Source organism: Aquarana catesbeiana, linkage group LG12, assembly GCF_042186555.1.
Source record: "Aquarana catesbeiana isolate 2022-GZ linkage group LG12, ASM4218655v1, whole genome shotgun sequence".
NCBI classification, from domain to species: domain Eukaryota; kingdom Metazoa; phylum Chordata; class Amphibia; order Anura; family Ranidae; genus Aquarana; species Aquarana catesbeiana.
In genome coordinates this window covers 491042-506001 of record NC_133335.1, presented here as the reverse complement: position 1 = coordinate 506001, position 14960 = coordinate 491042, and the positions used below count along the sequence as shown (strand labels likewise).

The window sequence follows — 14960 nt, the reverse complement described above, 5'->3', positions numbered from 1 at the left end:
TATACTGACCCCCCGTATTATACTGACCCCCCTGTATTATACTGACCCCCCCTGTATTATACTGACCCCCCTCCTGTATTATACTGACCCCCCCTGTATTATACTGACCCCTCTGTATTATACTGACCCCCCCGTATTATACTGACCCCCCCTGTATTATACTGACCCCCCGTATTATACTGACCCCCCTGTATTATACTGACCCCCCTGTATTATACTGACCCCCCTCCTGTATTATACTGACCCCCCCTCCTGTGTTATACTGACCCCTCCCATATTATACTGACCCCCCCCCCTGTATTATACTGACCCCCCTGTATTATACTGACCCCCCTCCTGTATTATACTGACCCCCCTGTATTATACTGACCCCCCTCCTGTATTATACTGCCCCTCCTCCTGTATTATACTACCCCCCTGTATTATACTGCCCCCCCTCCTGTATTATACTGACCCCCCTCCTGTATTATACTGACCCCCCTGTATTATACTGACCCCCCCCCTGTATTATACTGACCCCCCTGTATTATACTGACCCCCCTCCTGTATTATACTGACCCCCCTGTATTATACTGACCCCCCTCCTGTATTATACTGCCCCTCCTCCTGTATTATACTACCCCCCTGTATTATACTGCCCCCCCTCCTGTATTATACTGACCCCCCCCCTGTATTATACTGACCCCCCTGTATTATACTGACCCCCCCTCCTGTATTATACTGACCCCCCCCCCTCCTGTGTTATACTGACCCCCCTCCTGTGTTTTCCTACAGGCTCCTTCTATGCCCCGGGGGAAGCGGATGAGTCGGTGTTCGGTATGGCGAGTGATGACACCAATCGCCTTCTTGTGTCCGGTGACACCTCCGGCTACATCCAGGTTTGGGACATCTCACAGTATGATCTCCACCCTCAGACTCAGGTAATTCACCCCGCATGTGGGCAGAGAATAAAGGAGCCCCTCAGGTTGTTTGTACCCACAGGGGGCGCTCTATCCTCTTATGTTGATTTGATGGACTGCTGGGGCAGTGTGGGGTTCTGTCTTGCCCTGCCTTGGGTATAAAACTTTTCATCTAAATTCTTCTGCAGGCGAAGAGGGTGAGGCCTCCATTACTCTTCAGCTGGGCGGCACATAACGACACAGTGGTCAGTTTGGAAATCTTCCAGTTTGAGGTGGAACCATTCATCGTCAGCGGCTCCTGTGACCGAACAGCCAAGCTCTGGACCTGTGATGGAAGTCATGTGGGCACATTTGGCCAATCCCGAACCTGGAACCTGAAGAAACCATCCAGCTTCCAGCAGAACATGTAAGAATTTCTCGAAACTCCGGCATCTGACCTTCCTGTTCAGTCCTTGATCTGGTCAGAAACCCTCCAATCTTTCCTTCATTCAACGCCATATCTTCAGACCACGACTTTGGGGTTTATTAGGACACCCGGGGGAGGAGGAGGATGCCAGGTACAACAAAGAAGTAACATCCCTGGGGGCAGGCCCTTCTAGAGAACAACCCCCATCTGTAACACACAACCCCCCTCTAGTGACCCAACCCCCCATCTGTAACCCACAACCCCCTTCTTGTGACCCAACCCCCCATCTGTAACACACAACCCCCCTCTAGTGACCCAACCCCCCATCTGTAACCCACAACCCCCTTCCAGAGAACAACCCCCCATCTTTAAAACACAATCCCCCTCTAGTGACCAAACCCCCATCTGTAACCCACAACCCCTTTCCAGAGAACAACCCCCCATCTGTAACACACAACCCCCCTCTAGTGACCCAACCCCCCATCTGTAACCCACAACCCCCTTCTTGTGACCCAACCCCCCATCTGTAACACACAACCCCCCTCTAGTGACCCAACCCCCCATCTGTAACCCACAACCCCCTTCCAGAGAACAACCCCCATCTGTAACACACAATCCCCCTCTAGTGACCAAACCCCCCATCTGTAACCCACAACCCCCTTCCAGAGAACAAACCCCCCATCTGTAACACACAACCCTCCTCTACTGACCCAACCCCCCATCTGTAACCCACAACCCCCTTCCAGAGAACAACCCCCCATCTGTAACCCACAACCCCCTTCTAGTGACCCAACCCCCCATCTGTAACCCACAACCCCCTTCCAGAGAACAAACCCCCCATCTGTAACCCACAACCCCCTTCTAGTGACCCAACCCTTCATCTGTAACCCACAACCCCCTTCTTGTGACCCAACCCCCATCTGTAACCCACAACCCCCTTCCAGAGAACAAACCCCCCATCTGTAACCCACAACTCCCTTCTTGTGACCCAACCCCCATCTGTAACACACAACCCCCTTCTAGTGACCAACCCCCATCTGTAACACACAACCCCCTTCTTGTGACCAACCCCCCATCTGTAACACACAACCCCCTTCTAGTGACCCAACCCCCCCTTCTGTAACACACAACCCCCTACCAGAGAACAAACCCCCCATCTGTAACCAACAACCCCCTTCTAGTGACCCCCCCATCTGTAACACACAACCCCCTTCTAGTGACCGAACCCCCCCATCTGTAACACACAGCCCCCTTCTAGTGACCCAACCCCCCCATCTGTAACACACAGCCCCCTTCTAGTGACCCAACCCCCTTCTTGTGACCCAACCCCCATCTGTAACCCACAACCCCCTTCCAGAGAACAAACCCCCCATCTGTAACCCACAACTCCCTTCTTGTGACCCAACCCCCATCTGTAACACACAACCCCCTTCTAGTGACCAACCCCCATCTGTAACACACAACCCCCTTCTTGTGACCAACCCCCCATCTGTAACACACAACCCCCTTCTAGTGACCCAACCCCCCATCTGTAACATACAACCCCCTTCTAGTGACCCAACCCCCCCATCTGTAACACACAGCCCCCTTCTAGTGACCCAACCCCCTTCTAGTGACCCAACCCCCTTCTAGTGACCCAACCCCCCCATCTGTAACACACAACCCCCTTCTAGTGACCAACCCCCCATCTGTAACACACAGCCCCCTTCTAGTGACCGAACCCCCCCCATCTGTAACACACAACCCCCTTCTAGTGACCGAACCCCCCCATCTGTAACACACAGCCCCCTTCTAGTGACCCAACCCCCCCATCTGTAACACACAGCCCCCTTCTAGTGACCCAACCCCCTTCTAGTGACCCAACCCCCCCATCTGTAACACACAACCCCCTTCTAGTGACCAACCCCCTATCTGTAACACACAGCCCCCTTCTAGTGACCGAACCCCCCCATCTGTAACACACAGCCCCCTTCTAGTGACCCAACCCCCTTCTAGTGACCCAACCCCCCATCTGTAACACACAACCCCCTTCTAGTGACCGAACCCCCCCATCTGTAACACACAGCCCCCTTCTAGTGACCCAACCCCCATCTGTAACACACAACCCCCTTCTAGTGACCCAACCCCATCTGTAACACACAACCCCCTTCTAGTGACCAACCCCCATCTGTAACACACAACCCCCTTCTAGTGACCCAACCCCCCATCTGTAACATACAACCCCCTTCTAGTGACCCAACCCCCCCATCTGTAACACACAACCCCCTTCTAGTGACCCAACCCCATCTGTAACACACAACCCCCTTCTAGTGACCAACCCCCATCTGTAACACACAACCCCCTTCTAGTGACCAACCCCCCATCTGTAACATACAACCCCCTTCTAGTGACCCAACCCCCCCATCTGTAACACACAACCCCCTTCTAGTGACCCAACTCTTCATCTGTAACCCACAACCCCCTTCTTGTGACCAACCCCCATCTGTAACCCACAACCCCCTTCCAGAGAACAAACCCCCCATCTGTAACCAACAACCCCCTTCTAGTGACCCCCTCCATCTGTAACCCACAACCCCCCTCTAGTGACCAAACCCCCCCTTCTGTAACACACAACCCCCTTCCAGAGAACAAACCCCCCATCTCTAACCCACAACCCCCTTTTAGTAACCCAACCCCCCCATCAGTAACACACAACCCCCTTCTAGTGACCCCCTTCACACATAGGTAGGACTTGATGGACTTGTGTCTTTTTTCAACCTCGCCTACTATGTAACTATATGTAGTGACCAAACCCCCCCATCTGTAACACACAACCCCCTTCTAGTGACCAACCCCCATCTGTAACACACAACCCCCTTCTAGTGACCAACCCCCATCTGTAACACACAGCCCCCTTCTAGTGACCCAACCCCCCCATCTGTAACACACAGCCCCCTTCTAGTGACCCAACCCCCTTCTAGTGACCCAACCCCCCCATCTGTAACACACAACCCCCTTCTAGTGACCCAACCCCCCCATCTGTAACACACAGCCCCCTTCTAGTGACCGAACCCCCCCATCTGTAACACACAGCCCCCTTCTAGTGACCCAACCCCCCCATCTGTAACATACAACCCCCTTCTAGTGACCAACCTCCCCCCATCTGTAACACACAGCCCCCTTCTAGATGTCCGTCTGTGTAGAGAGATGTCCGTCTGTGTAGAGAGATGTCGGTCTGTGTAGAGAGATGTCGGTCTGTGTAGAGAGATGTCGGTCTGTGTAGAGAGATGCCGGTCTGTGTAGAGAGATGTCCGTCTGTGTAGAGAGATGTCGGTCTGTGTAGAGAGATGTCGGTCTGTGTAGAGAGATGTCGGTCTGTATAGAGAGATGTCGGTCTGTATAGAGAGATGTCGGTCTGTATAGAGAGATGTCGGTCTGTGTAGAGAGATGTCGGTCTGTGTAGAGAGATGTCGGTCTGTATAGAGAGATGTCGGTCTGTATAGAGAGATGTCCGTCTGTGTAGAGAGATGTCGGTCTGTGTAGAGAGATGTCGGTCTGTGTAGAGAGATGTCGGTCTGTGTAGAGAGATGCCGGTCTGTGTAGAGAGATGTCCGTCTGTGTAGAGAGATGTCGGTCTGTGTAGAGAGATGTCGGTCTGTGTAGAGAGATGTCGGTCTGTATAGAGAGATGTCGGTCTGTATAGAGAGATGTCGGTCTGTATAGAGAGATGTCGGTCTGTGTAGAGAGATGTCGGTCTGTGTAGAGAGATGTCGGTCTGTATAGAGAGATGTCGGTCTGTATAGAGAGATGTCGGTCTGTGTAGAGAGATGTCGGTCTGTGTAGAGAGATGTCGGTCTGTATAGAGAGATGTCGGTCTGTATAGAGAGATGTCGGTCTGTGTAGAGAGATGTCGGTCTGTGTAGAGAGATGTCGGTCTGTATAGAGAGATGTCGGTCTGTGTAGAGAGATGTCGGTCTGTGTAGAGAGATGTCGGTCTGTATAGAGAGATGTCGGTCTGTATAGAGAGATGTCGGTCTGTGTAGAGAGATGTCGGTCTGTATAGAGAGATGTCGGTCTGTATAGAGAGATGTCGGTCTGTGTAGAGAGATGCCGGTCTGTATAGAGAGATGTCGGTCTGTGTAGAGAGATGTCGGTCTGTGTAGAGAGATGTCGGTCTGTGTAGAGAGATGTCGGTCTGTATAGAGAGATGTCGGTCTGTATAGAGAGATGTCGGTCTGTGTAGAGAGATGTCGGTCTGTATAGAGAGATGTCGGTCTGTGTAGAGAGATGTCGGTCTGTGTAGAGAGATGTCGGTCTGTGTAGAGAGATGTCGGTCTGTATAGAGAGATGTCGGTCTGTGTAGAGAGATGTCGGTCTGTATAGAGAGATGTCGGTCTGTGTAGAGAGATGTCGGTCTGTGTAGAGAGATGTCGGTCTGTGTAGAGAGATGTCGGTCTGTATAGAGAGATGTCGGTCTGTATAGAGAGATGTCGGTCTGTGTAGAGAGATGTCGGTCTGTGTAGAGAGATGTCGGTCTGTATAGAGAGATGTCGGTCTGTGTAGAGAGATGTCGGTCTGTGTAGAGAGATGTCGGTCTGTGTAGAGAGATGTCGGTCTGTATAGAGAGATGTCGGTCTGTGTAGAGAGATGTCGGTCTGTATAGAGAGATGTCGGTCTGTGTAGAGAGATGTCGGTCTGTGTAGAGAGATGTCGGTCTGTATAGAGAGATGTCGGTCTGTGTAGAGAGATGTCGGTCTGTATAGAGAGATGTCGGTCTGTATAGAGAGATGTCGGTCTGTGTAGAGAGATGTCGGTCTGTATAGAGAGATGTCGGTCTGTGTAGAGAGATGTCGGTCTGTGTAGAGAGATGTCGGTCTGTATAGAGAGATGTCGGTCTGTATAGAGAGATGTCGGTCTGTATAGAGAGATGTCGGTCTGTATAGAGAGATGTCGGTCTGTATAGAGAGATGTCGGTCTGTATAGAGAGATGTCGGTCTGTGTAGAGAGATGTCGGTCTGTATAGAGAGATGTCGGTCTGTGTAGAGAGATGTCGGTCTGTATAGAGAGATGTCGGTCTGTGTAGAGAGATGTCGGTCTGTGTAGAGAGATGTCGGTCTGTATAGAGAGATGTCGGTCTGTGTAGAGAGATGTCGGTCTGTATAGAGAGATGTCGGTCTGTATAGAGAGATGTCGGTCTGTATAGAGAGATGTCGGTCTGTGTAGAGAGATGTCGGTCTGTATAGAGAGATGTCGGTCTGTATAGAGAGATGTCGGTCTGTATAGAGAGATGTCGGTCTGTGTAGAGAGATGTCGGTCTGTGTAGAGAGATGTCGGTCTGTATAGAGAGATGTCGGTCTGTATAGAGAGATGTCGGTCTGTGTAGAGAGATGTCGGTCTGTGTAGAGAGATGTCGGTCTGTATAGAGAGATGTCGGTCTGTATAGAGAGATGTCGGTCTGTATAGAGAGATGTCGGTCTGTATAGAGAGATGTCGGTCTGTGTAGAGAGATGTCGGTCTGTATAGAGAGATGTCGGTCTGTGTAGAGAGATGTCGGTCTGTGTAGAGAGATGTCGGTCTGTATAGAGAGATGTCGGTCTGTATAGAGAGATGTCGGTCTGTATAGAGAGATGTCGGTCTGTGTAGAGAGATGTCGGTCTGTATAGAGAGATGTCGGTCTGTATAGAGAGATGTCGGTCTGTATAGAGAGATGTCGGTCTGTGTAGAGAGATGTCGGTCTGTGTAGAGAGATGTCGGTCTGTATAGAGAGATGTCGGTCTGTATAGAGAGATGTCGGTCTGTGTAGAGAGATGTCGGTCTGTGTAGAGAGATGTCGGTCTGTATAGAGAGATGTCGGTCTGTATAGAGAGATGTCGGTCTGTATAGAGAGATGTCGGTCTGTATAGAGAGATGTCGGTCTGTGTAGAGAGATGTCGGTCTGTGTAGAGAGATGTCGGTCTGTGTAGAGAGATGTCGGTCTGTATAGAGAGATGTCGGTCTGTGTAGAGAGATGTCGGTCTGTATAGAGAGATGTCGGTCTGTGTAGAGAGATGTCGGTCTGTATAGAGAGATGTCGGTCTGTATAGAGAGATGTCGGTCTGTATAGAGAGATGTCGGTCTGTGTAGAGAGATGTCGGTCTGTGTAGAGAGATGTCCATCGGTATAGCCGGGTATTTGAACTGAGCATCATATACAATACATAGAAGGAAAACTTTGAAATTGCATGCTGCCAGAGATCCACCAACAGTATGGGAGCTAAACAGGAGGTCCCTCCACCCATTGGGGGACATAGATACCCCAGACCAGTTCCTTGTAGATAGGAGAGCTTTCAATGAGTAATGATTCAAGGTAAGTTGGGTCCCAGTGTGTAGGAAAACACGGCTATTACAGCTGAAGGGCTGGATGGAGGTTCTATGGAAGATCCCCCATCAAGTCAGCCAGAGGATCTTGTTTGAGGAGACCTGCAGTGTGGAGTGCAAAGCTGACTGGGACAGTCTGACTGGTCCAAACCACTTGGTGGAGGGGGGATTATGGTGTGGGGGGAGGGGGGATTATGGTGTGGGGGGAGGGGGGATTATGGTGTGGACGGGGGGGGGGGAATTATGGTGTGGGGGGAGGGGGGATTATGGTGTGGACGGGGGGGGGGGAATTATGGTGTGGGGGGAGGGGGGATTATGGTGTGGGGGGTGTTTTTCAGGTGTTGGACTTGGCCCCTTAGTTCCAGTGAAGGGAACTCTGAAGGCATCACCATAACAAGACATTTTGGACAATTTTATGCTCCCAACTTTGTGGGAGGAGTTTGGGGACGGCCCCTTCCTGTTCCAACATGACTGCCCACCGGTGCACAAAGCAAGGTCCTGTAGAGAGTCGGCCTGGAGAGGGTTAATAAAACAGGGCAAGTACTTCCCTCTCAGGCCTACTTATTAGACACCCGGTCAGAGAGGCCGGTCAGAGAGGCCGAGAGGAATGGCTGCTTTGTGATCAGAGCTGAGAGGAGTTGGAAGGACCTCTGTTGTCTCTCTTGAACCCTCTGGGTGACCGTCCCTGACCTGGGACTTTACTATGTGATAGGCTGTGGCTGGGACACTGAGCATTATGACAAATGTCTTCTACTGATAAGAAGAGTTTTGTGTTGTTTGAACTGCTCTTGAGGACAAAGTTTGTCATTTTTCTGTTGCTTTTTGCTGAATAAAGCTTTTTTAAATCGACTAAACTGTCTCACCGCTGGCTGTTCACCCCTCGGATCCTGACAGTCCATAAAGACATGGATGAGCGAGTTTTGGGGTGGAGGAACTTGACTGGCCTGGACAGAGTCCTGACCTCAACCCCATAGAACACCTTTGGGATACATTAGAGCCAGGCCTTCTCATCCAACATCTGTGCCTCATAAATGCGCTTCTGGAAGAATGGTCAAACATTCCCATAGACACCCTTCTAAACCTTGTGGACGGCCTTCCCAGAAGAGGTAAAGGTATTATAGCTGCAAAAGGCGGAGCCAACTCAATATTGAACCCTCCGGACTAAGACTGGGGGGTCATTAAAGGTCATGTGTGTGTAAAGGGGGGACCAATACATTTGGGAATCTAGTGTACTTTTCTCTTTTGTATATTATTATTTTATTTTTTATATGATATATTATTTGGTTGAAATGCAGTTTTTCTTTTGACCACTAGGGGTTGCTTTTGGTAAACATTTGGTTGTGACCCCGTATGGGATAATTTGGCACTTCCTGTTGTCCAGATCTGCGCTGTACTAGTTGGATGTCATTTCCTGTTGTCTGGAATCCTATTATGATGGATGTATAAAGCCGATAAGGAGGTGTTTAGTTTAGAAGTGTATGGCCGAGCATCTTGTCCCCAATCCTCCTATATTATGACATCACTCAGGCAGTCCTTTTCTTAGTGATGTGTTGCGGGATGACGTGAGGCTTTTTCCAGGATAATTCCCCTCTGAGGGGATGATCTGATTTCTCTGTCTGTTAGATTTTGTTGTAGTTTTAGTCTGATCACTAGGGGCCCCTCTGCCAATTACATGGTTGTGACCCCACATAGGATCATCTTAATATTTCCATATCTGCGCTATAATAACTGGATGGTGTGTATAGATTTATTTTTAAATTTGATGGAAGTTTTTACCATGACCACTAGGGGCCACTTTTGCCAGTTACATGTTTGTGATCCCACATAGGATAAATTTGGCACTTCCTGTTGTCTAGATCTGGGCGAGGATATTGCGGGGGGCCGGGCAGAGGTTTGCGGGTGGCCGGGCAGAGGTTTGCGGGTGGCCAGGCAGGAGTTTGCAGGGGGCCGGGCAGAGTTTTGCGGGTGGCCAGGCAGGAGATTGCAGGGGGCCTGGGCAGGGTTTTTAGGGCGGCCGGGCGGGCAGGAGTTTGCAGGTTGCCTGGGCAGGCTTTTTAGGGCGGCCGGGCGGGCAGGAGTTTGCAGGTTGCCTGGGCAGGCTTTTTAGGGCGGCCGGGCGGGCAGGAGTTTGCAGGGGGCCTGGGCAGGGTTTTTAGGGCGGCCGGGCAGGAGTTTGCAGGGGGCCTGGGCAGGCTTTTTAGGGCGGCCAGGCAGGAGTTTGCAGGGGGCCTGGGCAGGCTTTTTAGGGCGGCCAGGCAGGAGATTGCAGGGGGCCTGGGCAGGGTTTTTAGGGCGGCCAGGCAGGAGTTTGCAGGGGGCCTGGGCAAGGTTTTTAGGGCGGCCGGGCAGGAGTTTGCAGGGGGCCTGGGCAGGCTTTTTAGGGCGGCCAGGCAGGAGTTTGCAGGGGGCCTGGGCAAGGTTTTTAGGGCGGCCGGGCAGGAGTTTGCAGGGGGCCTGGGCAGGCTTTTTAGGGCGGCCGGGCAGGAGTTTGCAGGGGGCCTGGGCAGGAATTTTAGGGCGGCCGGGCAGGAGTTTGCAGGGGGCCTGGGCAGGAATTTTAGGGCGGCCGGGCAGGAGTTTGCAGGGGGCCGGGCAGGGTTTTGCGGGAGGCCTGGGCAGGGGTTTTAGGGCGGCCGGGGCAGGGTTTGCGGGCGGCAGTGCTGGGGTTTGCGGGGGGGGCCGGGCAGGAGTTTGCAGGGGGCCTGTGCAGGGTTTGCGGGGGGCCGAGGCAGGGTTTGCGTGAGTCCGGGGCGGGGGTTTGCGGGATGCGGCAAAGGGGATTCCAGGAAGCCACGAGGGGGTTTGCAGGATTCATTAAGCCGGTATAGAATCTTCTGCTGCTGGGAAGAGTTATTATTATATGATGGCTGCTGGTGGATCTCACATGTTACATCCTCATAGACAAAGCTTGCTGCCTTGTGATGACCTTTTCTACTTTAATGGAGGAGCAGCAAATAGAGAAGCTCTGTACTTGACGCCCTCATAAGCTTTGTGTCCAGTATCTCCATTTCATGGGACTGAGCACAGAATAGGAGAATCTTTCTGTATCCTGGGAGTAGATCTTTGTTCCTGATCAGTAATGAGGAGGAGACACGCCTAGCACAGAATATTCCGGATCTCCTTCCTATAGGTCAGACCCGTCACAGAGCTTTCCTTCACTGACACGGCTGAGAGATCTGACATTTCCAGAAATACAAACATCACTCACAATGTTTGCTCTCTTTCATTGTACAGGTAGGAGAAGTACAAATAATAGCAGCTGATCGGAATCTAGAGCCGTCCTGGGCTCCCTGTCTGTGCTGCATTCTATCAGTTCAATTCTTCCCAGCTATCCTTGTGGACTACAGAACACCGCTCCTCCATATATGCAGGTCAGGGTTGTCACCCTTATACAGGAAGGGTACTACTGCCAGGGCCACCAGTAGAGAATAAATGGGAAAATAATGAATGCAGCCTCCTCCTCTAGTAATCTATAATAAGTCTTTGGGGTTCAATGAGATTTTATGCCGTATTTCTTCCTGAGGAAAAAAAGGATTGAACCCGACTTGTATACTGTAAGTAACCAGAGTGAGCTGTGTGATTTTATTATTGGGGTTCTATAGCCTTGTACATGGATGACCTCCATTAATATGCTTCTGCTGAGACAATAAGGTGACACCAGTGTATTCTTTTAATGCAAAATAGAAAGTGGTGTCACCCTCCTTGGTTATCTGTCTGGTAGAAGTGTTTCATTGACAGAAGGGGGGCTGGGCAGATGAGAATATTCTGGCATACAAAAAAATATATATACCTGTATGTGTCTCTTGTATTTAACTTTTTGCCTGGAGATATTTAGACAGATAAAGAATGATAAATGGATAACATTGAAAGGAACATTATCGGGGTGTGTGGCACTCATACCGTACCCATGCCCACCCCTCATGGTCCCAGGTGTTTGTATTCCATCTTCATACTCACTGTGTGACCTGTATGTATAGGGTCAATGTTCACCCTGTACATATTACCCATGGCTATACCCTTCATTTCCATGGTCCCAAGCGTTTGTATTCCAGGTCCATACTTTCTGCGTGATTTGAACATATGGGGTCAATGTTCCCCCTGTACTCTGCACCCATGGCCACCCCTTCATTTCCATGGTTGCAAGCATTTTGTATTCCAGCTCCATACTCTGTGTGACCTGTATGTATAGGGTCAATGTTCTGCCAGTACACTCCACCCATGGCCACCCGTCCACTCTCATGGTCCTAGGTGTTTGTATTCCAGCTCCATACTCTGTGTGACCTGTATGTATAGGGCCAATGTTCTGCCAGTACACTCCACCCATGGCCACCCGTCCACTCTCATGGTCCTAGGTGTTTGTATTCCAGCTCCATACTCTGTGTGACCTGTATGTATAGGGCCAATGTTCTGCCAGTACACTCCACCCATGGCCACCCGTCCACTCTCATGGTCCTAGGTGTTTGTATTCCAGCTCCATACTCTGTGTGACCTGTATGTATAGGGCCAATGTTCTGCCAGTACACTCCACCCATGGCCACCCGTCCACTCTCATGGTCCTAGGTGTTTGTATTCCAGCTCCATACTCTGTGTGACCTGTATGTATAGGGTCAATGTTCTCCCAGTACACTCCACCCATGGCCACCCATCCATTTCCATGGCCCCAAGCATTTGTATTCAGCTTCATACTTACTGTATGACCTCTGCCCAGTTAGTCCAAGCACCACCCGAGGTTAGCTGCTATTATTGTGAGTAATGGCGTAATGCAGGATTATGTCACATCTCTCACCACTCCTAAATCTCCTGTGTACCTGAAATAAATCTCCAAATCCCGACAAAGCCTCTACTAGGGATTAGTTGAACACCCCCCGGTTCGGTTCGCGGCAGAACATGCTAACAGGCAAAAAATTTGTGCGAACACACAAACCCCATTAAAGTCTATGGGACACGAACGTGAAAAATCTAAAGTGCAAATTTTAAAGGCTAATATGTAAGTTATTGTCCTAAAAAGAGTTTGGGGACCCGGGTCCTGCCCCAGGGAACATGTATCAATGCAAAAAAAATGTTTTAAAAATGGCTGTTTTTTGGGAGCAGTGATTTTAATGATGCTTAAAGTGAAACAATAAAAGTGAAATATTCCTTTAAATTTCGTACCTGGGGGTGTCTATAGTATGCCTGTAAAGTGGCGCATGTTTCCTGTGTTTAGAACAGTCCGAGAGCAAAATGACATATCTAAAGGAATAAAAGTCATTTAAAACTGCTTTCGGCTTTAATGTAATGTTGACCCCCCCCCCAGTCCATTACCAGGCCCTTTGGGTCTTGTATGGATATTAAGGGGAACCCCGCACCCAAATTAAAAAAAAAAAGGCGTGGGGCCCCCCGGCCCTATATACTCTAAACAGCAGTATACAGGCGGTCCCCGGGTTACAAACAAGACAGGGACTGGAGGTTTGTTCTTAAGTTGAATCTGTTTGTAATTTGGAACAGGTACATTTTGTAAGTGTAGCTCCAGCCAAAAAATCTATTTTAAAGCTTTTTGGATAACATAGGGAAGGGTTATCACCCCTGTAACATTTGTTTTGCTGTCTGTGCCCCTGTTCAGAAGATTTCACCTCACTTTCTGTCCCAATGACAATTGTATTTAGAAAATTTGGGTTTTTTAGGGAAACAAGGATTGGTGATAAAACATCAGTGGAGACACGTTTTTCCCATATTAACTTACAGGAGAGAATTTCCCTTCCTAGGGGTAGATTTCATCTCACTTCCTGTTGTCTCCTTCTGTTTGTAAGTAGGAGTCATTTGTAAGTCGGATGTTTGAAAATAGGGGACTGCCTGTATATACTATACGGCCTGCCCTACACACTCTGCGGAAAATTGGGCCTTAGGTGTTGGTGGTACCAGAACACTGTAAGCCCTCACAGATACTATTGGTGGGTGCTGGAATGGGCCCTGCTGTGAAATATTATATCAAGAATTGTAATTACGTGCCCCTGTTAAACAGGGGCATAAAAATTGGGCCTTAGGGAGTGGTGGTGGTGCCCTGAACCGAAAATATTCCTAGAAGCTATCATCATGAAGATTGAGGAGGAATAGGATAGTCACTCAGCATATGCAGTCTTCAAGGGGTCTCACATCCATAGAAAAATCAATTGGTTACATCAGCATCAGGTGCTTGGTAGCTGGCGATCCAAGACTGATTCATTTTTATGAATATGAGCCGATCAACAGAGTCTGTGGACAGGCGCACTCTGGGATCGGTTACAAAGCCTCCAGCAGCACTAAATGTGCGTTCAGAAAGAACGCTGGATGCAGGACAGGCCAGTAGCTCAACTGCATATTGAGCAAGCTCTGGCCAGTGGTCCATCCTCAAGACCCAGTAACTCAGTGGATGTTCTGGTGGAAAGGTCTCTAAGTCTGATCTTGCCTCTAGATATTCCTGCACCATGTAATTTAGATGCTGGCGATGGTTGCTGGAACTGATCAGACCTGGGCGCTGAGGACTGAAGAATTGTCTGAAGGCATTGGTCAGCCAGCCACCTTCTCCACCGCTCCTTCTGTGACTGACCGAAGCCTCAGCAACACGATGTCCAGGAGGACCAGGAAATTGTAACCTCCCAGGCTCTGGAAACACATTGCACAAACCTTTCTGCAAGGCCTACAGAAGATGTTTCATCCTCTGCTCCCTCTGCGAAGGCTGGATAAGTTCTGCAACCTTACCCTTGTAACGTGGATCAAGAAGGGTTGCCAGCCAGTAATGATCCCTCAGCTTGATACCACGAATCCTAGGGTCCTTTTGCAGACTTTGCAGAATCAGGGAGGCCATGCAGTGTAAGTTTGCAGAGGCATTCAATCCTGAGTCCTCTGGGTCACTAAGGATCACATGATCCTCAACCACCTCCTCCCAGCCACGTACAACTCCATGGGTTTCTGGGGACTGAAAACGATCCCTTGAAGACTGCTGATGATGCTGAGTGTTCTCCTCCTCCTCCCAGGACTGCAGGAATACTAGTATCTGGATAAAGGGGGCCTTGAGAGGTAAGGAAGTCCTCCTCTTCCTCCCGCTGTTCTGCCTCAAGTGTCCTGTCCATTATTCCACGCAGCGTGTGCTCCAACAGGAAGACAAGAGGGACAGTATCATTGATGCATGCACTGTCACTGCTCACAATCCTCGTGGCCTCCTCAAGTGGTGACAAGACAGTGCATACATCCTTGATCAGTATCCACTGGTGTGGCGAAAAAAAAACAAGCTCCCCTGACCCTGTCCTGGTGCCATACTCACACAGGTACTCATTGATGGCCCTCTGCTGCATGTGCAGCCACTGC

The 14960-nt window shown here is 50.1% G+C and overlaps 1 protein-coding gene across 1 annotated transcript in view; it reads left to right on the top strand.

Annotated features, from left to right (window-relative positions):
• Nucleotides 1-14960, top strand: part of LOC141113782 (cilia- and flagella-associated protein 337-like) — a 178447-nt gene that overhangs the window by 143231 nt on the left and 20256 nt on the right. Inside the window, exons 18-19 of the mRNA XM_073607063.1 lie at nucleotides 775-920; nucleotides 1088-1305. Coding sequence (XP_073463164.1) covers nucleotides 775-920; nucleotides 1088-1305 — 364 coding nt within the window. The remainder of the gene's footprint in view (nucleotides 1-774; nucleotides 921-1087; nucleotides 1306-14960) is intronic.